Source organism: Oncorhynchus keta, chromosome 35 (assembly GCF_023373465.1).
Source record: "Oncorhynchus keta strain PuntledgeMale-10-30-2019 chromosome 35, Oket_V2, whole genome shotgun sequence".
Taxonomy (NCBI): Eukaryota; Metazoa; Chordata; class Actinopteri; order Salmoniformes; family Salmonidae; genus Oncorhynchus; species Oncorhynchus keta.
The window spans coordinates 9,341,850-9,364,657 of record NC_068455.1 but is presented as its reverse complement, the minus strand read 5'-3'; the positions used below and the strand labels follow the sequence as shown (position 1 = coordinate 9,364,657).

Genomic DNA, 22,808 nt, shown 5'->3' with positions numbered 1-22,808 from the left:
TTAAAGTAAAACTGTATAGGCCTAGATATTATTTAAAGTACATCATCTATAGGCCTAGATGTTATTTAAAGTAAAACTCTATAGGCCTAGATGTTATTTAAACTAAATCTATATAGGCCTAGATGTTATTTAAAGTACATCATCTATAGGCCGAGATGTTATTTAAAGTAAATCATCTATAGGCCTAGATGTTATTTAAAGTAAAGCTTTATAGGCCTAGATGTTATTTAAAGTAAAGCTCTATAGACCTAGATGTTATTTAAAGTAAAGCTCTACAGGCTTTACTGGGCGGCAGCGTAGCCTAGTGGTTAGAGCATTGGACTAGTAAATAAAAGCTTGCAAGATCAAATCCCTGAGCTGACACAGGGTACAAAATCGGTCGTTCTGCCCCTGAACAAGACAGTTAACCCACTGTTCCTAGGCCATCTTTGAAAATAAGAATGTGTTCTTCACTGACTAAAATAAATAGGCCTATGTTGTAATCAGCTAAACTTTGATTATTGAGGTATTCATTTGAATGACAGTAAATGTTAGAAGTGAATGGTTCTCTGAAGAAAGACAGAAGGCTTTTGGAATGTGTTTGATAGAGGAGAGCGATGAGTTGATATAAGGAAGACAGATGGATACTCGGTGGATTATGAGGTGAGGGGTGAGTTCAGTTCCCCTTAAGGGAGTAATCAGGGTTGGTATCTGGTTACCTTCTTTCCTGTGGAGCCATAAACTGTAAGGAGGAGGGGTGTCCTAAGCAGGATGCATATCAACTGTAACGTCTGAAATGTTTAGCTGTTTGTGAACAGTTTAGCTGATTACAGCTGTACAGAACCTTGGGGAATAATTAAACTTGGTTAAAGCTTCTCTAGCGTCCGTGACTTATTTAGTCTGAAAAAATAAGAACCTAACACCTAGATGTTATTTAAAGTAAAGATATATAGGCCTAGATGTTTTAATTTGACATTTTTATTTAACCTTTGGTTTTTGTCGTAGAGATCAAGTCTATTTTCCTGGTCCAACAGCCGCAGGGGCAAGAATGTTTAAGTCAGAACAACACAACATTGAACAAAACTAGGCACTTATAGTACAACAATTACATATTATGTAAAGAAACACACATGTCAGAACTTAAAACCAGCTGTCCCAAAGACAATGACACTATTCTATGATACTTACATCAACCAAGTGTTTAAACACCACCAACATAACTAAATCATCAAAGTTTAAAATGTTCAGGATAGAATTCCAGGACCACAGAGCTGAGTAACTAAAACGTTTTCTTCCATGACCTGTTCTAATTCTTGATATTGTTAAAAGCAAATGAGAATGGGACTGTAAATTATATTTATTTTTCTGACCTGATTCAAAAATAACAGTGATAAAGTGGCATTTTACCCAATATGGCCTAATAAATCAGTGTATACCGGTGTTTAAGCCTACGCAAGGTCAATAATGACCAGCCAACGGTGCTCGAGAGATCACAATGATGTGTTAGATGTGTTTGATTGGTAATGAACTTGAAGGACGCATGATACACTGAATCAAGTGCTCTCCGGGTAGTGGTTGAGGCCTCCATATATAAACTCAGCAAAAAAAAGAAACTTCCTCTCACTGTCAACTGCGTTTATTTTCAGAAAACTTAACGTGTAAATATTTGTATGATCATAACAAGATTCAACAACTGAGACAAAAACTGAACAAGTTCCACAGACATGTGACTAACAGAAATGGAATAATGTGTCCCTGAACAAAGGGGGGTCCAAATCAAAAGTAACAGTCAGTATCTGGTGTGGCCACCAGCTGCATTAAGTACTGCAGTGCATCTCCTCCTTATGGACTGCATCAGATTTGCCAGTTCTTGCTGTGAGATGTTACGCCACTTTTCCACCAAGGCACATGCAAATTCCAGGACATTTCTGGGGGGAATGACCCTAGCTCTCACCCTATGATCCAACAGGTTCCAGATGTGCTCAATGGTGTGCTCAATGGGATTGAGATTCGTGCTCTTCGCTGGCCATGGCAGAACACTGATATTCCTGTCTTGCAGGAAATCAAGCACAGAACGAGCAGTATGGCTGGTGGCATTGTCATGTCAGGAAGAGTCTGCAGGAAGGGTACCGCATGTGGGAGGAGGATGTCTTCCCTGTAACGCACAGCATTGAGATTGCCTGCAATGACATCAAGCTCAGTCCTATGATGCTGTGACACACCGCCCCAGACCATGACGGACCCTCCACCTCCAAATAGATCCCACTCCAGAGTACAGGCCTCAGTGTCATGCTCATTCCTTTGACGATAAACACGAATCTGACCATCACCCTGGTGAGACAAAACCACGACTCGTCAGTGAAGAGCACTTTTTGCCAGTCCTCTCTGGTCCAGCGACTGTGGGTTTGTGCCCATAGGCGACATTTTTGCCAGTGATGTCTGGTGAGGACCTGCCTTACAACAGGCCTACAAGCCCTCAGTATTTAAACAGTGTTTTAACCCTTTACAATGAAGATCTGTGGATTTTTACGAATTATCTTTGAAAGACAGGGTCCTGAAAAAGGGGCATTTATTTTTTTGCTGAGTTTATAACATCACTCAAATCTAAAGCTGTCAGTAATGTACATTGTACATGTACAGCTCCTTTCTGGCCTCCAGAGACAAACAAGCCTTATGCTGGTAATAAAAAACCTATTCTCGGCTTGAGCTTCCTTATCAAGTTTTCCACATGAACAGCTCAGCTCAACTTGTCATCAACTCCCAAATATGTGTACACTTTGACTTGCTCTATAGTATGTACATCCATTGTAGCAATGACATGATTAGTAACATGCCTGGCTTTGAAAATACCATGCATTTTGTTTAACCCGAATTCAGAACCAGCTTCAAATCATACAGATTCTGTTGTATGGTAACTGCTACCACTTGAATGACAAACAGGATCATCTGCATAAAAGTGAACATCTGCTGTTTCAATATGATCCCCAATGTTGTTGATGAATAACAGTGGACCCAAAATAGTACCTTGCGGAACACCTGAGCACAACTCTATGGACTCTATGGATTTAGAACCATCTGCCGTTACACATGGTGTATGATTTGATAGGTCATTTATAAACCAATTTAGAGCATGACTAGTAATTATACAGCATTTTAACCTTTGCACCAACATCCTGTCATCTGGGTTAGGGGAGGGTTTGGCTGTTGGGGAGTTGCAACGATGAGACAAGATCTTAATCACGAAATTGGGGGGAAAAATGGAGTAAAAATGACCAAAAAAAATATATATATGCTTTTTGGATAATGAGTAGGCTCCGGAAAACCGGGAAATCAGGCTCCGTTTACGTAAATATAATACATAAATTACAGATTGAAGTGAACTGAAATAAAACCTGTATTACAAATAAAAAATCTGACAACTCCTCTCAGTTTTGAGTCTACCTCCCCCTCTCCCACTCTCCTATGGAAACACTTGAGATAAGTTTCTAATTTCCCTGGAGAAGGGTAGACAGGGATGGATATGGATTTCAGATGCTCTCATAGAGAAGTGGGAGCTAAAGCCATCTGTCTGGGAGGCAGAGAGGAGACCCTTGACAGGAGCATTACCATTACACAGTGACAATAACACTTAATCCTACCTGGGGTGCTGGTCTTAGTGTAAAGGCCTGACTGGACCCATCTCAACTATTATATGCATCTCTCAGAGCTGTGAGGGAGACCAGACAGGGATACCACAGGAAGGATAAGAGAGAGAGGGAAGGACTCTTCCTTGGGGGGCTTTGGCTGCTGTGTCTGTCTGATCTTAATCTCAGGTTAACCCATAACTGAAATCGTATGTAATTTGGTCAGCTGTGTGATTAAATTCTAGCTCTATACATGTTTGTATTTTAAATTTGAGAATTCCAGTATGCAAAGTCTCCACCCTCACGAAAGGAAACTCTCAGCCAAAGCCCCATCCTGTTAAGTCCAAATAACCAGTGACAAAAACCCAAACACTGGAATTACTATTATTATCCCACGCATCCCATTCATTCCCGACAGATCCTACATTTTACGTACATATATCTGTGCACGAGAGATTAGACTAGACCAGGGAGGGGCAACTCCAGTCCTTGGGGGCCGGAGCATTGTCACACTTTCCACCACCCCTAGCAAACACAGCTAATTATACAAATTGTATTCTAAACTGAAGATGATGAGTAGTTAAGTATTGGATTCAGTGTTAGCTGGGGCAACAGTGTGACATCAATCAGGCCCCAGAGGACCTGGTCTAGATGATGCTTCAGTTAAGGTGGTCGCAAATGTTTTACTTGTTTGACTCAAAACTTTGAGAACTGGGATAACTCTGAGCCATCCACAATGATTAATGGTTAACTAGATTCATTATCAAAGAAACTTCCTAATCTACAGTATCTGAAATGCGGCTTGACATGTGTGTGATGTCCACCTGGCCGTGCTGCTGCTCCAGTTTCAACTGTTCTACCTGCGGCTATGGAATCCTGGCCTGTTCACCGGACGTGCTACCTATCCCCGACCTGCTGTTATCAACTCTCTAGAGACAGCAGGAGCGGTAGAGATACTCTTAATGATCGGCTATGAAAAGCCAACTGACATTTACTCCTGAGGTGCTGACTTGTTGCACCCTCGATTAACTACTGTGATTATTATTATTTGACCATACTGGTCATTTATGAAAATTTGAACATCTTGGCCATGTTCTGTTATAATCTCCACCCGGCACAGCCAGAAGAGGACTGGCCACCTCTCATAGCCTGGTTCCTCTTTAACTTTCTTCCTAGGTTTTGGCTTTTCTAGGGAGTTTTTCCTAGCCACCGTGCTTCTACACCTGCATTGCTTGCTGTTTGGGGTTTTAGGCCAGGTTTCTGTACAGCACTTTGTGGCATCAGCTGATGTAAGAAGTGCTATATAAATACATTTGATTTGATTTGTGATCTCTGCATATATATTATCTGTAAGCAAATCTAAGTGAATTTTTTTTTCTGTTAATCGCCATCAAACACATAATTGTGATGATACTTACCGTGGTTGTTATTTTTTCTCTCCCCCTCTCTCTCTCTCTCTCTCTCTCTCTCTCTCTCTCTCTCTCTCTCTCTCTCTCTCTCTCTCTCTCTCACTCACTCACTCACTCTCTCTCTCCATCTCTCTCTCTCTCTCTCTCCTTCTCTTCTCAGTTTTTACAATAGCAGCCACTTTTCTCATTGTTTGGAGGCCGACGCCCATCTCACAACCCAAAAGCCATGGCAGATGAAGCAGACATGCGCAATGAGCTGGAAAACCTGCAGACAAAGGCGGACCAGATAGCTGATGAGGTAAAAACGCACACAAAGACACCTACCACACACACCTCACACACACCTCCAACCTGAGTGACGGCTCACAGTAGAACTTCATTGTTTCATGAACACAAATGAGATCCACATCAGGGCGTGTCTCAGAGTGCGAGTACTGATTTTAGGATTAATTTAGCCATTTTGATCATAATGAATATGGTTATATATGGACAGGAGGATCAGCACTTGTACTCTGAGACATTTTTCTGAACATGGGCCTTGATCTCCACACCTGAGACAGAAGCAAACAATTAAGCATCTTCATTACATATCAGAGCTCTGTCAACTTTTTTAGTTCCACTTTTGCAACACTGTAAAACAATCTGTACTTGAGGGGAAAGAGACTATGTGGGGTTATGCAAGTCATGAATTAGAAAGATGTGTGAGTGCTGTTTGACTATAAATAGACTGTATTTCTCTAAGCTAAGCTGAGTCAACCAGACCCTGCCTGAAACACACCATTTTGTTTTTGGTCTGATACATTGTGTGTGTGTGTTTATTTTATGAAGAATGTACCGCACATTGCTATCTGTGGCCTACTACTTACCTTTGTGTTTTACAATCTGTGTAAGTTAACAGATTGTGTTTTAATTTGACAATGAGCTTTGTTTATATTTAGCTAGCTACACTTACACTTTTATTCCGGCTTACATGGATAGAAAGAGATCAAATCTGTGTCATGATATAACCTGTATTTATGCTTTGAGGCAGCCATATTGGGATGACTCCTGGAGCCTACTAGAGACAGCTTTTCAGAGTGGTCACTAGCTGGCACAGCCACAAAGTTATACAATCTGATTTTAAACATAACCCTAACCTTAAACCTAACCCGAATGCCTTATCCTAACTCTAAATTAAGACCAAAGAGCTAATATTTATTTTCATCCATTTTTACGATATACAGTGCCTTGCAAAAGTATTCATCCCCCTTGGTGTTTTTCCAAAATTGTTGCATTACAACCTGTAATTTAAATTGATTTTAATTTGGATTTCATGTAATGGACAAACACAAAATAGTCCAAATTGGTGAAGTGAAATTTAAAAAATAACTTGTTTCAAAAAATGATCTAAAATTAAAAACAGAAAAGTGGTGCGTGCATATTGTATTCACCCCCTTTGATACGAAGCCCCTAAATAAGATCTGGTGCAACCAATTACCTTCAGAAGTCACGTAATTAGTTAAATAAAGTCCACCTGTGTGCAATCTAAGTGTCACATGATCTGTCATATGATCTCAGTATATATACACCTGTTCTGAAAGGTCCAGAGTCTGCAACACCATTAAGCAAGGGGCATCACCAAGCAAGCGGCACCATGAAGACCAAGGAGCTCTCCAAACAGGTCAGGGACAAAGTTATGGAGAAGTAATGTTCAGGGTTGGGTTATAAAATATATCAGAAATTTGAACATCCCATGGAGCAACATTAAATCCATTTTTTTTAAACGGAAAGAATATTGCACCACAACAAACCTGCGTAGAGAGGGCCGCCCACCAAAACTCACGGACCAGGCATGGAGGGCATTAATCAGAGCGGCAACAAGGAGACCAAAGATAACCCTGAAGGAGCTGCAAAGCTCTACAGCGGTGATTGGAGTATCTGTCCATAGGACCACTTTAAGCCGTACACTCCACAGAGCTGGGATTTAAGGAAGAGTGGCCAGAAAAAAGCCATTGCTTAAAGAAAGAATAAGCAAACAAATGTAATGTTCGCCAAAAGGCATGTGGGAGACACCCTAAACATATGGAGGAAGGTACTCTGGTCAGATGAGACTAAAATTTAACCTTTTGGCCATCAAGGAAAACACTATGTCTGGTGCAAACCCAACACCTCTCATCACACAGAGAACACCATCCCCAGTGAAGCATGGTGGTGGCAGCATCATGCTGTGGGGATATTTTTCATCGGCAGGGACTGGGAAACTGGTCAGACTTAAATACAGGGAAATTCTTGAGGGAAACCTTTTTCAGTCTTCCAGAGATTGAAACTGGGACAGAGGTTCACCTTCCAGCAGGACAACGACCCTAAGCATACTGCTAAAGCAACACTCGAGTAAATTTAGGGGAAACATCTTGGAATGGCCTAGTCGAAGCACAAACCTCAATCCAATTGAGAATCTGTGGTATGACTTAAATATTGCTGTACACCAGTGTAACCTTTCAACTGGAAGGAGCTGGAGCAGTTTTGCCTTGAAGAATGGGCAGAAATACCAGTGGCTGGATGTGCCAAGCTTATAGAGACATTCCCCAAGAGACTTGCAGCTGTAATTGCTGCAAATGGTGGCTCTACAAAGTATTGACTTTGGGAGGGTTGAATAATTATGCACGCTCAAGTTTTCATTTTTTGGGGTATTTTTTCTTGTTTGTTTCACAATAAAACACATTTACTATCTTCAAAGTGGTAGGCATGTTGTGTAAATCAAATGACACAAACTCCCCCAAAAATACATTTTAATTCCAGTTTATCAGGCAACAAAATACGAAAAATGCGAAGGGGGGTGAATACTTTCGCAAGCCACTGTAGCCCATTTAGCAGAAACCACTCCGTTCTACCTCCAGGACAAGACTCGTGACAATAAACATCAATCTGTCACATGAAAGAACCTTTGTTGACTCTTTGAGGTAGTGCCAGCCCTGACTGCCTGCTTGGTGTCAATAATAACAGACATCCAGATATTGGCCCATTATCAGCCAAATCCCACTTTGTGTCAAGGTCACTTAAGTATTTGACTCGGTTAGTGGACAAAAACCTTGCATGGCACAGGAAGTATTTTTTTCTAAAATGGCCATCAGTCTGGTCTGGGTTGAGAATCAAAGGGATGACAACATTTGATATAATAACACATCGACACAGATACATCTCTTGTTTTGTGAACTTTCCTGCATCTTTGGGAAAAGTGGAGTATGATGCATTATTATGATCCCCTCCGTCTGTCGCCCCGCAGGGTGAACGTGTGGCGTCTGAGGTCGGTAACAGAATGCACTGTCTAATATCTCACCCAAACATACTGTCGCATGTAGCCTTACTGTCCTTGGGTTCATTTGATCACAGATTGACAATGCGTTATAATCTCACGTTAATAATCTCACATTAATAATCCTTGGTTCAATTGTCTTGTTATCCACGTCACTGTTATTCTCTCTCTATTCTCCCCTCTCTGTTATCGAGCACTGCGTGTCAACCACCGTTAGTCAGACATAAACTCTATTTGTTATAAACTAGGTGTCATGGTTATGGGTTATTTGTCCTACTGTGTCCATGTTCCCATGGTTTTGCTGCGGGTGTTTTAGACAGTGTTAACTGTACATCTCTCTAGCATGTCCTTTCTGAGTGGGGCACAGCCTTTAATTCAGATGGCCAGAATAACACACTAGCTCAAATGGACCTATTACACATTCAGGAAGGGATAATGTAATCCAGCCAGGCTCTGGAGAGAGAGGGAGATGGGAGAGAGAGAGAGAGAGAGGGAGATGGGAGAGAGAGAGAGGGAGATGGGAGATGGGAGATGGGAGATGGGAGATAGAGGGAGAGAGAGAGAGAGAGAGAGAGAGAGAGAGAGAGAGAGAGAGAGAGAGAGAGAGAGAGAGAGAGAGAGAGAGAGAGAGAGAGAGAGAGACTGGATAAGTGAAGGAATGGGAGGGAGGCCGGGAGGAAGGGAAGGAAGGAGGGAGGAAAGGGAGGAGGGAGAGCGGGAGATTGAGGAGGGGAAGGGAGAAGCAGAGCAGATGAGAGGGAAAGGGAGATCGAGTGAGATAAACACATTTAGAGGGATGTAGATGTATGAAAAGGGGGATAGATGGAAAAAAAGGGAAAGAGTGAGGAGAACTGGTCAATGTTAATATGTTAATAGTGTGTTAATGATATAGCTCACTGTGTGTCAATGTTAATGATATGTTAATGATATAGCTCACTGCATGTCAATGTTAATATGTTAATGACATGTTAATGATATAGCTCACTGTGTGTCAGTGTTATTTTGTTAATGATATGTTAATGATATAGCTGACTGTTTGTCAATGTTAATCATATGGTATACCAGGTGTATGCCCCACTAGGTGTATTCATCACCAGGTGTATTCATAACCAAGTGTATACCCCACCAGGAGTATTCATCACCAGGTGTATTCCCCACCAGGTGTATTCCCCACCAGGTGTATTCATCACCAGGTGTATTCATCACCAGGTGTATTCCCGACCAGGTGTATTCCCCACCAGGTGTATTCCCCACCAGGTGTATTCATCAATGATTCATCACCAGGTGTATTCCCGTCAATGTATTCCCCATATGTTAATCCCCACCAGGTGTTTCCCCAAGGTGTATTCCCCACTGGTGTATTCATCACCAGGTATTTTCTTAATGTATTCATCAGTGTATTCATCAGCAGGTGTATTCATCAGCAGGTTAATCATCATGGGTGTATTCATCACCAGGTGTAATCCCCACCAGGTGTATTCATCACCAGGTGTATTCCCCACCAGGTGTATTCATCACCAGGTGTATTCATCAGCAGGTGTATTCCTCACCAGGTGTATTCACCAGCAGGTGTATTCATCAGCAGGTGTATTCATCACCAGGTGTATTCCCCACCAGGTGTATTCCCCACCAGGTGTATTCATCACCAGGTGTATTCATCACCAGGTGTATTCCCGACCAGGTGTATTCCCCACCAGGTGTATTCCCCACCAGGTGTATTCATCACCAGGTGTATTCATCACCAGGTGTATTCCCCACCAGGTGTATTCCCCACCAGGTGTATTCCCCACCAGGTGTATTCATCACCAGGTGTATTCTCCACCAGGTGTATTCATCAGCAGGTGTATTCATCAGCAGGTGTATTCATCAGCAGGTGTATTCATCACCAGGTGTATTCATCACCAGGTGTATTCCCCACCAGGTGTATTCATCACCAGGTGTATTCCCCACCAGGTGTATTCATCAGCAGGTGTATTCATCACCAGGTGTATTCCCCACCAGGTGTATTCCCCACCAGGTGTATTCATCACCAGGTGTATTTACCACCAGGTGTATTAATCACCAGGTGTATTCATCACCAGGTGTATTCCCCACCAGTTGTATTCATCACCAGGTGTATTCCCCACCAGGTGTATTCGTCACCAGGTGTATTCATCAGCAGGTGTATTCGTCACCAGGTGTATTCCCCACCAGGTATATTCATTACCAGGTGTATTCCCCACCAGGTGTATTCATCAGCAGGTGTATTCATTACCAGGTGTATTCCCCACCAGGTGTATTCCCCACCAGGTGTATTCATCACCAGGTGTATTCATCACCAGGTGTATTCATCAGCATGTGTATTCCTCACCAGGTGTATTCACCAGCAGGTGTATTCATCAGCAGGTGTATTCATCAGCAGGTGTATTCATCACCAGGTGTATTCCCCACCAGGTGTATTCATCACCAGTTGTATTCCCCACCAGGTGTATTCATAACCAGGTGTATTCATCACCAGGTGTATTCCCCACCAGGTGTATTCATCACCAGGTGTATTCCCCACCAGGTGTATTCATCACCAGGTGTATTCATCACCAGGTGCATTCATCAGCAGGTGTATTCCCCACCAGGTGTATTCCCCACCAGGTGTATTCATCACCAGGTGTATTCCCCACCAGGTGTATTCATCAGCAGGTGTATTCATCAGCAGGTGTATTCATCAGCGGGTGTATTCATCACTGGGTGTATTCCTCACCAATTGTATTCATCACCGGGTGTATTCCCCACCAGATGTATTCATCACCAGGTGTATTCATCACCAGGTGTATTCATCACCAGGTGTATTCCCCACCAGGTGTATTCATCACCAGGTGTATTCATCAGCAGGTGTATTCCTCACCAGGTGTATTCGTCAGCAGGTGTATTCATCACCAGGTGTATTCCCCACCAGGTGTATTCCCCACCAGGTGTTTTCATCACCAGGTGTATTCGCCAACAGGCGTATTCCCCACCAGGTGTGAGGTACAGTTCAGTAGTAGAGAAGAGATTCATCTGACAACTCTCTAATATGGGTGTTTTCTCTCCACAGTCGCTGGAGAGCACTCGGCGTATGCTGGCCATGGTTGAGGAGGTAAGGTCATGTCAACATTACACACACACACACACACACACAGACACACAGACACACAGACCCACAGACACACAGACACATAGTTATCTTATTCTAATGGAGAGACAAATTAAACTTCCTAATTTCTGAGTGAAATATAAGCACTTGTACTTCCTTTGTAGTGAAGTTTAATTTTTGGTTTAGTTTTACATAATTTGTTTTCAGAAAAAAAGCACATCTCCTTACGTTTTAGAGTTTGACTCCTCCCAGTCGAGGGACTAGCCTCAGTTTAACAACACTCCTACTTCCTGGAAGACAATGGCTGAATAGTGCTTCAAATGTACCATGTATCTGTGACTGTGTCTGTTTCCAGAGGGCTTTAAATGTACCGTGTATCTGTGACTGTGTCTGTTTCCAGAGGGCTTTAAATGTACCGTGTATCTGTGACTGGGTCTGTTTCCAGAGTGCTTCAAATGTACTGTGTATCTGTGACTGGGTCTGTTTCCAGAGTGCTTCAAATGTACCGTGTATCTGTGACTGGGTCTGTTTCCAGAGGGCTTTAAATGTACCGTGTATCTGTGACTGGGTCTGTTTCCAGAGGGCTTTAAATGTACCGTGTATCTGTGACTGGGTCTGTTTCCAGAGTGCTTCAAATGTACCGTGTATCTGTGACTGTGTCTGTTTCCAGAGGGCTTTAAATTGTAGAGGATGAAGGGCCAATATCCCAGTATGTATAATGCATGAGTAGGTCCACAGGAGGTTGGTGGCACCTTAATTGGGGAGAACAGGTTCACGGTAACGGCTGGAGAGGAATAGGTGAAATGGTATCAAAATACATCAAACACCTGGTTTCCATGGTTTCCATGGTTTCCAGGTGTTTGATGCCATTCCATTTCGCTCCGTTCCGGCCGTTATTATGAGCCGTCCTCCCCTCAGCAGCCTCCTGAAAGTAGGTAGCTACACATACATACAGCCAACGCTGTATATAACCCTAGGCCACAACATGGATTTAATATTTGTTCCTGTTCCTGAGTGGCGCAGTGGTCTAAGACACTACATCTCAGTAAAAGAGGCGTCACTGTATTACCTGGTTCGAATCCAGGCTGCATCACATCCGGCCGTGATTGGGAATCCCATAGGGAGGTGCACAATTGGCCCGGGTGTGGTTGGGGTAGGCTTTCAATGTAAATGAGAATTTGTGTTTATTAACTGACCTGCCTAGTTAAATAAAGGTTAAATAAACAACAACAAAAATAAACGTTGAGCTTCAGCAATACAAGGTGCGTCTGTAGGCTAGCGCTCCCCCAGTTAAAACACTGAAGAGGAAGGGGGTGAGGTTTCAGTGCTTGGTTGTAGTACAGTGCATTCGGAAAGTATTCAGACCCCTTGACTTTGTCCACATTTTTGTTATGTTACAGCCTTATTCTAAAATGGATTAAATAATCCCCCCTCATCAATCTAGACACAATACCCCAGAATAACAAAGCAAAAACAATGTTTTTAGACATGTTTGCAAATGTATTAAAAATGTAAAACTGAAATATTCACATTTACATAAGTATTCAGACCCTTTCTCTAAGTACTATGTGATATGTTACTAATACCTTCTTCATTTCACTGATGCTGTTCGTTCACACGTAGGACACTGACCTGTCAAACACCACGTTTATAGTTGTAGCTCTTTCACGGCTATGAGGCTTGGTTGTTAAGAAAAAATACCCTAGTTCTTTAGCTACCAAGGCTTTGAGAAACCCACCCACCCAGGTCAATACTTTTCCAAATATCCAATTACAGACTTCTTCTCTCAAGCACAGGGTGATAGCCGTTGAGTGGGCTTTGAACTAGGGACACTAGGCTAATAGAATCAGCTAAGAGTGCGTATTAGTGCATGGAGCGTATCTGTTCAGTGGAGTGGAAGCCCTCTCTTTGACTGAGTGGGGGTGTTACGTTTTATGGAGGTTGTGAATATGTTGACTGATGGTTTCCTGGGCTATCCATCTCCTTGATGTAATGTTGTTCGACTCTGCCTCTGTCCTCAATTCTGTCTTTAACCAGCCGCACAAACTGAGTTATCCGCTGAGCCGCCCTGTTATGAAGCGTTATAACACTACGTAAGGTTGTCATTGACTGAGATGTCATAGACTTGACTGGGGTTTGTGAATTTAGCAATGGAGCATACAGTGGAACATCAGGCACATATTCCAGTTGACTATTTCAATGCAAAGATTTGAACCAATGAGCGACAGAGGGGTTAAATCTACCTGTCTGTCCCCCATGTATGCATTGAGCCGTTCAGGATGAGAAGAGAGAGAGACAGTCTGATAGTCTGTTGTATTTTTTTTATTTTATTTCACCTTTAAATATCAGGACTCTGTTGAAATGGTGGAGGGAGAGAGAGACAGTATTATATCAGGACTCTGTTGAAATGGTGGAGGGAGAGAGAGACAGTATTATATCAGGACTCTGTTGACATGGTGGAGGGAGAGAGAGACAGTATTATAGTCTGTTATATCAGGACTCTGTTAAAATGGAGGAGGGAGAGAGAGACAGTATTATAGTCTGTTATATCAGGACTCTGTTGAAATGGTGGAGGGAGAGAGAGACAGTATTATAGTCTGTTATATCAGGACTCTGTTGAAATGGTGGAGGGAGAGAGAGACAGTATTATAGTCTGTTATATCAGGACTCTGTTGAAATGGTGGAGGGAGAGACAGACAGTATTATAGTCTGTTATAGCAGGACTCTGTTGAAATGGAGGAGGGAGAGAGAGACAGTATTATAGTCTGTTATAGCAGGACTCTGTTGAAATGGAGGAGGGAGAGAGAGACAGTATTATAGTCTGTTATAGCAGGACTCTGTTGAAATGGTGGAGGGAGAGAGACAGTATTATAGTCTGATATATCAGGACTCTGTTAAAATGGAGGAGGGAGAGAGAGACAGTATTATAGTCTGTTATATCAGGACTCTGTTGAAATGGTGGAGGGAGAGACAGACAGTATTATAGTCTGTTATATCAGGACTCTGTTGAAATGGTGGAGGGAGAGAGAGACAGTATTATAGTCTGATATATCAGGACTCTGTTGAAATGGAGGAGGGAGAGAGAGACAGTATTATAGTCTGTTATATCAGGACTCTGTTGAAATGGTGGAGGGAGAGAGAGACAGTATTATAGTCTGTTATATCAGGACTCTGTTGAAATGGTGGAGGGAGAGAGAGACAGTATTATAGTCTGTTATATCAGGACTCTGTTGAAATGGTGGAGGGAGAGAGAGACAGTATTATAGTCTGTTATATCAGGACTCTGTTGAAATGGTGGAGGGAGAGAGAGACAGTATTATAGTCTGTTATAGCAGGACTCTGTTGAAATGGTGGAGGGAGAGAGAGACAGTATTATAGTCTGTTATATCAGGACTCTGTTGAAATGGTGGAGGGAGAGAGAGACAGTATTATAGTCTGTTATATCAGGACTCTGTTGAAATGGAGGAGGGAGAGAGAGACAGTATTATAGTCTGTTATATCAGGACTCTGTTAAAATGGAGGAGGGAGAGACAGACAGTATTATAGTCTGTTATATCAGGACTCTGTTGAAATGGAGGAGGGAGAGACAGACAGTATTATAGTCTGTTATATCAGGACTCTGTTGAAATGGAGGAGGGAGAGAGAGACAGTATTATAGTCTGTTATAGCAGGACTCTGTTAAAATGGAGGAGGGAGAGACAGACAGTATTATAGTCTGTTATAGCAGGACTCTGCTGAAATGGAGGAGGGAGAGAGAGACAGTATTATAGTCTGTTATATCAGGACTCTGTTAAAATGGAGGAGGGAGAGAGAGACAGTATTATAGTCTGTTATATCAGGACTCTGTTAAAATGGTGGAGGGAGAGAGAGACAGTATTATAGTCTGTTATATCAGGACTCTGTTGAAATGGAGGAGGGAGAGAGAGACAGTATTATAGTCTGTTATATCAGGACTCTGTTGAAATGGTGGAGGGAGAGAGAGACAGTATTATAGTCTGTTATATCAGGACTCTGTTAAAATGGAGGAGGGAGAGAGAGACAGTATTATAGTCTGTTATATCAGGACTCTGTTGAAATGGTGGAGGGAGAGACAGACAGTATTATAGTCTGTTATATCAGGACTCTGTTGAAATGGTGGAGGGAGAGAGAGACAGTATTATAGTCTGTTATATCAGGACTCTGTTGAAATGGTGGAGGGAGAGAGACAGTATTATAGTCTGTTATATCAGGACTCTGTTAAAATGGTGGAGGGAGAGAGAGACAGTATTATAGTCTGTTATATCAGGACTCTGTTGACATGGTGGAGGGAGAGACAGACAGTATTATAGTCTGTTATAGCAGGACTCTGTTAAAATGGTGGAGGGAGAGACAGACAGTATTATAGCCTGTTATATCAGGACTCTGTTGACATGGTGGAGGGAGAGAGAGACAGTATTATAGTCTGTTATATCAGGACTCTGTTGACATGGTGGAGGGAGAGACAGACAGTATTATAGTCTGTTATATCAGGACTCTGTTGACATGGTGGAGGGAGAGAGAGACAGTATTATAGTCTGTTATATCAGGACTCTGTTAAAATGGTGGAGGGAGAGAGAGACAGTATTATAGTCTGTTATATCAGGACTCTGTTAAAATGGTGGAGGGAGAGACAGACAGTATTATAGTCTGTTATATCAGGACTCTGTTGAAATGGTGGAGGGAGAGAGAGACAGTATTATAGTCTGTTATATCAGGACTCTGTTAAAATGGAGGAGGGAGAGAGAGACAGTATTATAGTCTGATATATCAGGACTCTGTTAAAATGGTGGAGGGAGAGAGAGACAGTATTATAGTCTGTTATATCAGGACTCTGTTAAAATGGAGGAGGGAGAGACAGTATTATAGTCTGATATATCAGGACTCTGTTGAAATGGTGGAGGGAGAGAGAGACAGTATTATAGTCTGATATATCAGACTCTGTTGAAATGGTGGAGGGAGAGAGAGACAGTATTATAGTCTGTTATATCAGGACTCTGTTAAAATGGAGGAGGGAGAGACAGTATTATAGTCTGATATATCAGGACTCTGTTAAAATGGTGGAGGAGAGAGAGACAGTATTATAGTCTGTTATATCAGGACTCTGTTAAAATGGAGGAGGGAGAGACAGTATTATAGTCTGTTATATCAGGACTCTGTTAAAATGGTGGAGGGAGAGAGAGACAGTATTATAGTCTGATATATCAGGACTCTGTTAAAATGGTGGAGGGAGAGAGAGACAGTATTATAGTCTGTTATATCAGGACTCTGTTAAAATGGAGGAGGGAGAGACAGTATTATAGTCTGTTATATCAGGACTCTGTTAAAATGGTGGAGGGAGAGAGAGACAGTATTATAGTCTGATATATCAGGACTCTGTTAAAATGGTGGAGGGAGAGACAGACAGTATTATATCAGGACTCTGTTGACATGGAGGAGGGAGAGACAGTATTATAGTCTGTTATATCAGGACTCTGTTAAAATGGTGGAGGGAGAGAGAGACAGTATTATAGCCTGTTATATCAGGACTCTGTTGAAATGGTGGAGGGAGAGAGAGACAGTATTATAGTCTGATATATCAGGACTCTGTTGAAATGGTGGAGGGAGAGAGAGACAGTATTATAGTCTGATATATCAGGACTCTGTTGAAATGGTGGAGGGAGAGAGAGACAGTATTATAGTCTGTTATATCAGGACTCTGTTGAAATGGTGGAGGGAGAGAGAGACAGTATTATAGTCTGTTATAGCAGGACTCTGTTGAAATGGTGGAGGGAGAGAGAGACAGTATTATAGTCTGATATATCAGGACTCTGTTGAAATGGTGGAGGGAGAGAGAGACAGTATTATAGTCTGTTATATCAGGACTCTGTTGAAATGGTGGAGGGAGAGACAGACAGTATTATAGTCTGTTATATCAGGACTCTGTTAAAATGGAGGAGGGAGAGAGAGACAGTATTATAGTCTGTTATAGCAGGACTCTGTTGAAATGGTGGAGGGAGAGAGAGACAGTATTATAGCCTGTTATATCAGGACTCTGTTAAAATGGTGGAGGGAGAGAGAGACAGTATTATAGCCTGTTATATCAGGACTCTGTTGAAATGGTGGAGGGAGAGAGAGACAGTATTATAGTCTGTTATAGCAGGACTCTGTTGAAATGGTGGAGGGAGAGAGAGACAGTATTATAGTCTGTTATAGCAGGACTCTGTTGAAATGGTGGAGGGAGAGAGAGACAGTATTATAGCCTGTTATATCAGGACTCTGTTGAAATGGTGGAGGGAGAGAGAGACAGTATTATAGTCTGATATATCAGGACTCTGTTGAAATGGTGGAGGGAGAGACAGACAGTATTATAGTCTGATATATCAGGACTCTGTTGAAATGGTGGAGGGAGAGACAGACAGTATTATAGTCTGTTATATCAGGACTCTGTTAAAATGGAGGAGGGAGAGAGAGACAGTATTATAGCAGGACTCTGTTGAAATGGTGGAGGGAGAGAGAGACAGTATTATAGCCTGTTATATCAGGACTCTGTTGAAATGGTGGAGGGAGAGAGAGACAGTATTATAGTCTGTTATATCAGGACTCTGTTAAAATGGTGGAGGGAGAGAGAGACAGACAGTATTATATCAGGACTCTGTTGAAATGGTGGAGGAGAGACAGACAGTATTATAGTCTGTTATAGCAGGACTCTGTTAAAATGGTGGAGGGAGAGACAGACAGTATTATAGTCTGTTATATCAGGACTCTGTTAAAATGGTGGAGGAGAGAGAGACAGTATTATAGCCTGTTATATCAGGACTCTGTTGAAATGGTGGAGGGAGAGAGAGACAGTATTATAGTCTGTTATATCAGGACTCTGTTGAAATGGTGGAGGGAGAGACAGACAGTATTATAGTCTGTTATATCAGGACTCTGTTAAAATGGTGGAGGGAGAGAGAGACAGACAGTATTATATCAGGACTCTGTTGAAATGGTGGAGGGAGAGACAGACAGTATTATAGTCTGTTATAGCAGGACTCTGTTAAAATGGTGGAGGGAGAGACAGACAGTATTATAGTCTGTTATAGCAGGACTCTGTTAAAATGGTGGAGAGAGAGACATACAGTATTATAGTCTGTTATAGCAGGACTCTGTTAAAATGGTGGAGAGAGAGAGAGACAGTATTATAGTCTGTTATATCAGGACTCTGTTAAAATGGTGGAGGGAGAGAGAGACAGTATTATAGTCTGTTATATCAGGACTCTATTAAAATGGTGGAGGGAGAGAGAGACAGTATTATAGTCTGTTATATCAGGACTCTGTTAAAATGGTGGAGGGAGAGAGAGACAGTATTATAGTCTGTTATATCAGGACTCTGTTGAAATGGTGGAGGGAGAGAGAGACAGTATTATAGTCTGTTATATCAGGACTCTGTTGACATGGTGGAGGGAGAGAGAGACAGTATTATAGTCTGTTATATCAGGACTCTGTTGAAATGGTGGAGGGAGAGAGAGACAGTATTATAGTCTGTTATAGCAGGACTCTGTTAAAATGGTGGAGGGAGAGACAGACAGTATTATAGTCTGTTATAGCAGGACTCTGCTGAAATGGAGGAGGGAGAGAGAGACAGTATTATAGTCTGTTATATCAGGACTCTGTTAAAATGGTGGAGGGAGAGACAGACAGTATTATAGTCTGTTATATCAGGACTCTGTTGAAATGGTGGAGGGAGAGAGAGACAGACAGTATTATATCAGGACTCTGTTGAAATGGTGGAGGGAGAGACAGACAGTATTATAGTCTGTTATATCAGGACTCTGTTGAAATGGTGGAGGAGGGAGAGACAGTATTATAGTCTGTTATATCAGGACTCTGTTGAAATGGTGGAGGAGGGAGAGACAGTATTATAGTCTGTTATATCAGGACTCTATTAAAATGGTGGAGGGAGAGACAGACAGTATTATAGTCTGTTATATCAGGACTCTGTTGAAATGGTGGAGGGAGAGACAGACAGTATTATAGTCTGTTATATCAGGACTCTGTTGAAATGGTGGAGGGAGAGAGAGACAGTATTATAGTCTGATATATCAGGACTCTGTTGAAATGGTGGAGGGAGAGAGAGACAGTATTATAGTCTGTTATATCAGGACTCTGTTGAAATGGTGGAGGGAGAGAGAGACAGTATTATAGTCTGTTATATCAGGACTCTGTTGAAATGGTGGAGGAGGGAGAGACAGTATTATAGTCTGTTATATCAGGACTCTGTTGAAATGGTGGAGGGAGGGAGAGACAGTATTATAGTCTGTTATATCAGGACTCTATTAAAATGGTGGAGGGAGAGACAGACAGTATTATAGTCTGTTATATCAGGACTCTGTTAAAATGGAGGAGGGAGAGACAGACAGTATTATAGTCTGTTATATCAGGACTCTGTTAAAATGGTGGAGGGAGAGACAGACAGTATTATAGTCTGTTATATCAGGACTCTGTTAAAATGGAGGAGGGAGAGACAGACAGTATTATAGTCTGTTATATCAGGACTCTGTTAAAATGGAGGAGGGAGAGAGAGACAGTATTATATCAGGACTCTGTTGACATGGTGGAGGGAGAGAGAGACAGTATTATAGTCTGTTATATCAGGACTCTGTTAAAATGGTGGAGGGAGAGAGAGACAGTATTATAGTCTGTTATATCAGGACTCTGCTGAAATGGAGGAGGGAGAGAGAGACAGTATTATAGTCTGTTATATCAGGACTCTGTTAAAATGGAGGAGGGAGAGAGAGACAGTATTATAGTCTGATATATCAGGACTCTGTTAAAATGGTGGAGGGAGAGAGAGACAGTATTATAGTCTGTTATATCAGGACTCTGTTGACATGGTGGAGGGAGAGAGAGACAGTATTATAGTCTGTTATATCAGGACTCTGTTAAAATGGTGGAGGGAGAGAGAGACAGTATTATAGTCTGATATATCAGGACTCTGCTGAAATGGAGGAGGGAGAGAGAGACAGTATTATAGTCTGATATATCAGGACTCTGTTGACATGGTGGAGGGAGAGAGAGACAGTATTATATCAGGACTCTGTTGACATGGAGGAGGGAGAGACAGACAGTATTATAGCCTGTTATATCAGGACTCTGTTAAAATGGAGGAGGGAGAGAGAGACAGTATTATAGTCTGTTATATCAGGACTCTGTTAAAATGGAGGAGGGAGAGAGAGACAGTATTATAGTCTGTTATATCAGGACTCTGTTAAAATGGTGGAGGGAGAGAGAGACAGTATTATAGTCTGATATATCAGGACTCTGTTAAAATGGAGGAGGGAGAGAGAGACAGTATTATAGTCTGTTATATCAGGACTCTGTTAAAATGGTGGAGGGAGAGACAGACAGTATTATATCAGGACTCTGTTGACATGGTGGAGGGAGAGAAAGACAGTATTATAGTCTGTTATATCAGGACTCTGTTAAAATGGAGGAGGGAGAGAGAGACAGTATTATAGTCTGTTATATCAGGACTCTGTTAAAATGGTGGAGGGAGAGACAGACAGTATTATAGTCTGTTATATCAGGACTCTGTTGACATGGTGGAGGGAGAGAGAGACAGTATTATAGTCTGTTATATCAGGACTCTGTTAAAATGGAGGAGGGAGAGAGAGACAGTATTATATCAGGACTCTGTTGAAATGGAGGGAGGGAGAGACAGACAGTATTATAGTCTGTTATATCAGGACTCTGTTAAAATGGTGGAGGGAGAGAGAGACAGTATTATATCAGGACTCTGTTGAAATGGTGGAGGGAGAGAGAGACAGTATTATATCAGGACTCTGTTGACATGGTGGAGGGAGAGAGAGACAGTATTATAGTCTGTTATATCAGGACTCTGTTGAAATGGAGGAGGGAGAGAGAGACAGTATTATAGTCTGTTATATCAGGACTCTGTTGAAATGGTGGAGGGAGAGAGAGACAGTATTATAGTCTGTTATATCAGGACTCTGTTAAAATGGTGGAGGGAGAGAGACAGTATTATAGTCTGTTATATCAGGACTCTGTTAAAATGGAGGAGGGAGAGAGAGACAGTATTATATCAGGACTCTGTTAAAATGGAGGAGGGAGAGAGAGACAGTATTATAGTCTGTTATATCAGGACTCTGTTGAAATGGTGGAGGGAGAGAGAGACAGTATTATAGTCTGTTATATCAGGACTCTGTTGAAATGGTGGAGGGAGAGAGAGACAGTATTATAGTCTGTTATATCAGGACTCTGTTGAAATGGTGGAGGGAGAGAGAGACAGTATTATAGTCTGATATATCAGGACTCTGTTGAAATGGTGGAGGGAGAGAGAGACAGTATTATAGTCTGTTATATCAGGACTCTGTTGAAATGGTGGAGGGAGAGAGAGACAGTATTATAGTCTGTTATATCAGGACTCTGTTGAAATGGTGGAGGGAGAGAGAGACAGTATTATAGTCTGTTATATCAGGACTCTGTTGAAATGGTGGAGGAGAGACAGACAGTATTATAGTCTGTTATATCAGGACTCTGTTAAAATGGTGGAGGGAGAGAGAGACAGACAGTATTATATCAGGACTCTGTTGAAATGGTGGAGGGAGAGACAGACAGTATTATAGTCTGTTATAGCAGGACTCTGTTAAAATGGTGGAGGGAGAGACAGACAGTATTATAGTCTGTTATAGCAGGACTCTGTTAAAATGGTGGAGAGAGAGACATACAGTATTATAGTCTGTTATAGCAGGACTCTGTTAAAATGGTGGAGAGAGAGAGAGACAGTATTATAGTCTGTTATATCAGGACTCTGTTAAAATGGTGGAGGGAGAGACAGACAGTATTATAGTCTGTTATATCAGGACTCTGTTAAAATGGTGGAGGGAGAGAGAGACAGTATTATAGTCTGTTATATCAGGACTCTGTTGAAATGGTGGAGGGAGAGAGAGACAGTATTATAGTCTGTTATATCAGGACTCTGTTGACATGGTGGAGGGAGAGAGAGACAGTATTATAGTCTGTTATATCAGGACTCTGTTGAAATGGTGGAGGGAGAGAGAGACAGTATTATAGTCTGTTATATCAGGACTCTGTTGACATGGTGGAGGGAGAGACAGACAGTATTATAGTCTGTTATATCAGGACTCTGTTGACATGGTGGAGGGAGAGAGAGACAGTATTATAGTCTGATATATCAGGACTCTGTTAAAATGGTGGAGGGAGAGACAGACAGTATTATAGTCTGTTATATCAGGACTCTGTTGAAATGGTGGAGGGAGAGAGAGACAGACAGTATTATATCAGGACTCTGTTGAAATGGTGGAGGGAGAGACAGACAGTATTATAGTCTGTTATATCAGGACTCTGTTGAAATGGTGGAGGAGGGAGAGACAGTATTA

The 22,808-nt window shown here is 41.9% G+C and overlaps 1 protein-coding gene across 2 annotated transcripts in view; it reads left to right on the top strand.

Annotated features, from left to right (window-relative positions):
• LOC127915830 (synaptosomal-associated protein 25-B-like) overlaps positions 1 to 22,808 on the top strand; it is a 92,194-nt gene that overhangs the window by 37,914 nt on the left and 31,472 nt on the right. For both annotated transcript variants that reach the window (XM_052496429.1, XM_052496430.1), the window contains exons 2-3: positions 5,172 to 5,309; positions 11,371 to 11,412. In XM_052496429.1, coding sequence (XP_052352389.1) covers positions 5,238 to 5,309; positions 11,371 to 11,412 — 114 coding nt within the window. In that variant the 5' untranslated portion in view covers positions 5,172 to 5,237. The remainder of the gene's footprint in view (positions 1 to 5,171; positions 5,310 to 11,370; positions 11,413 to 22,808) is intronic.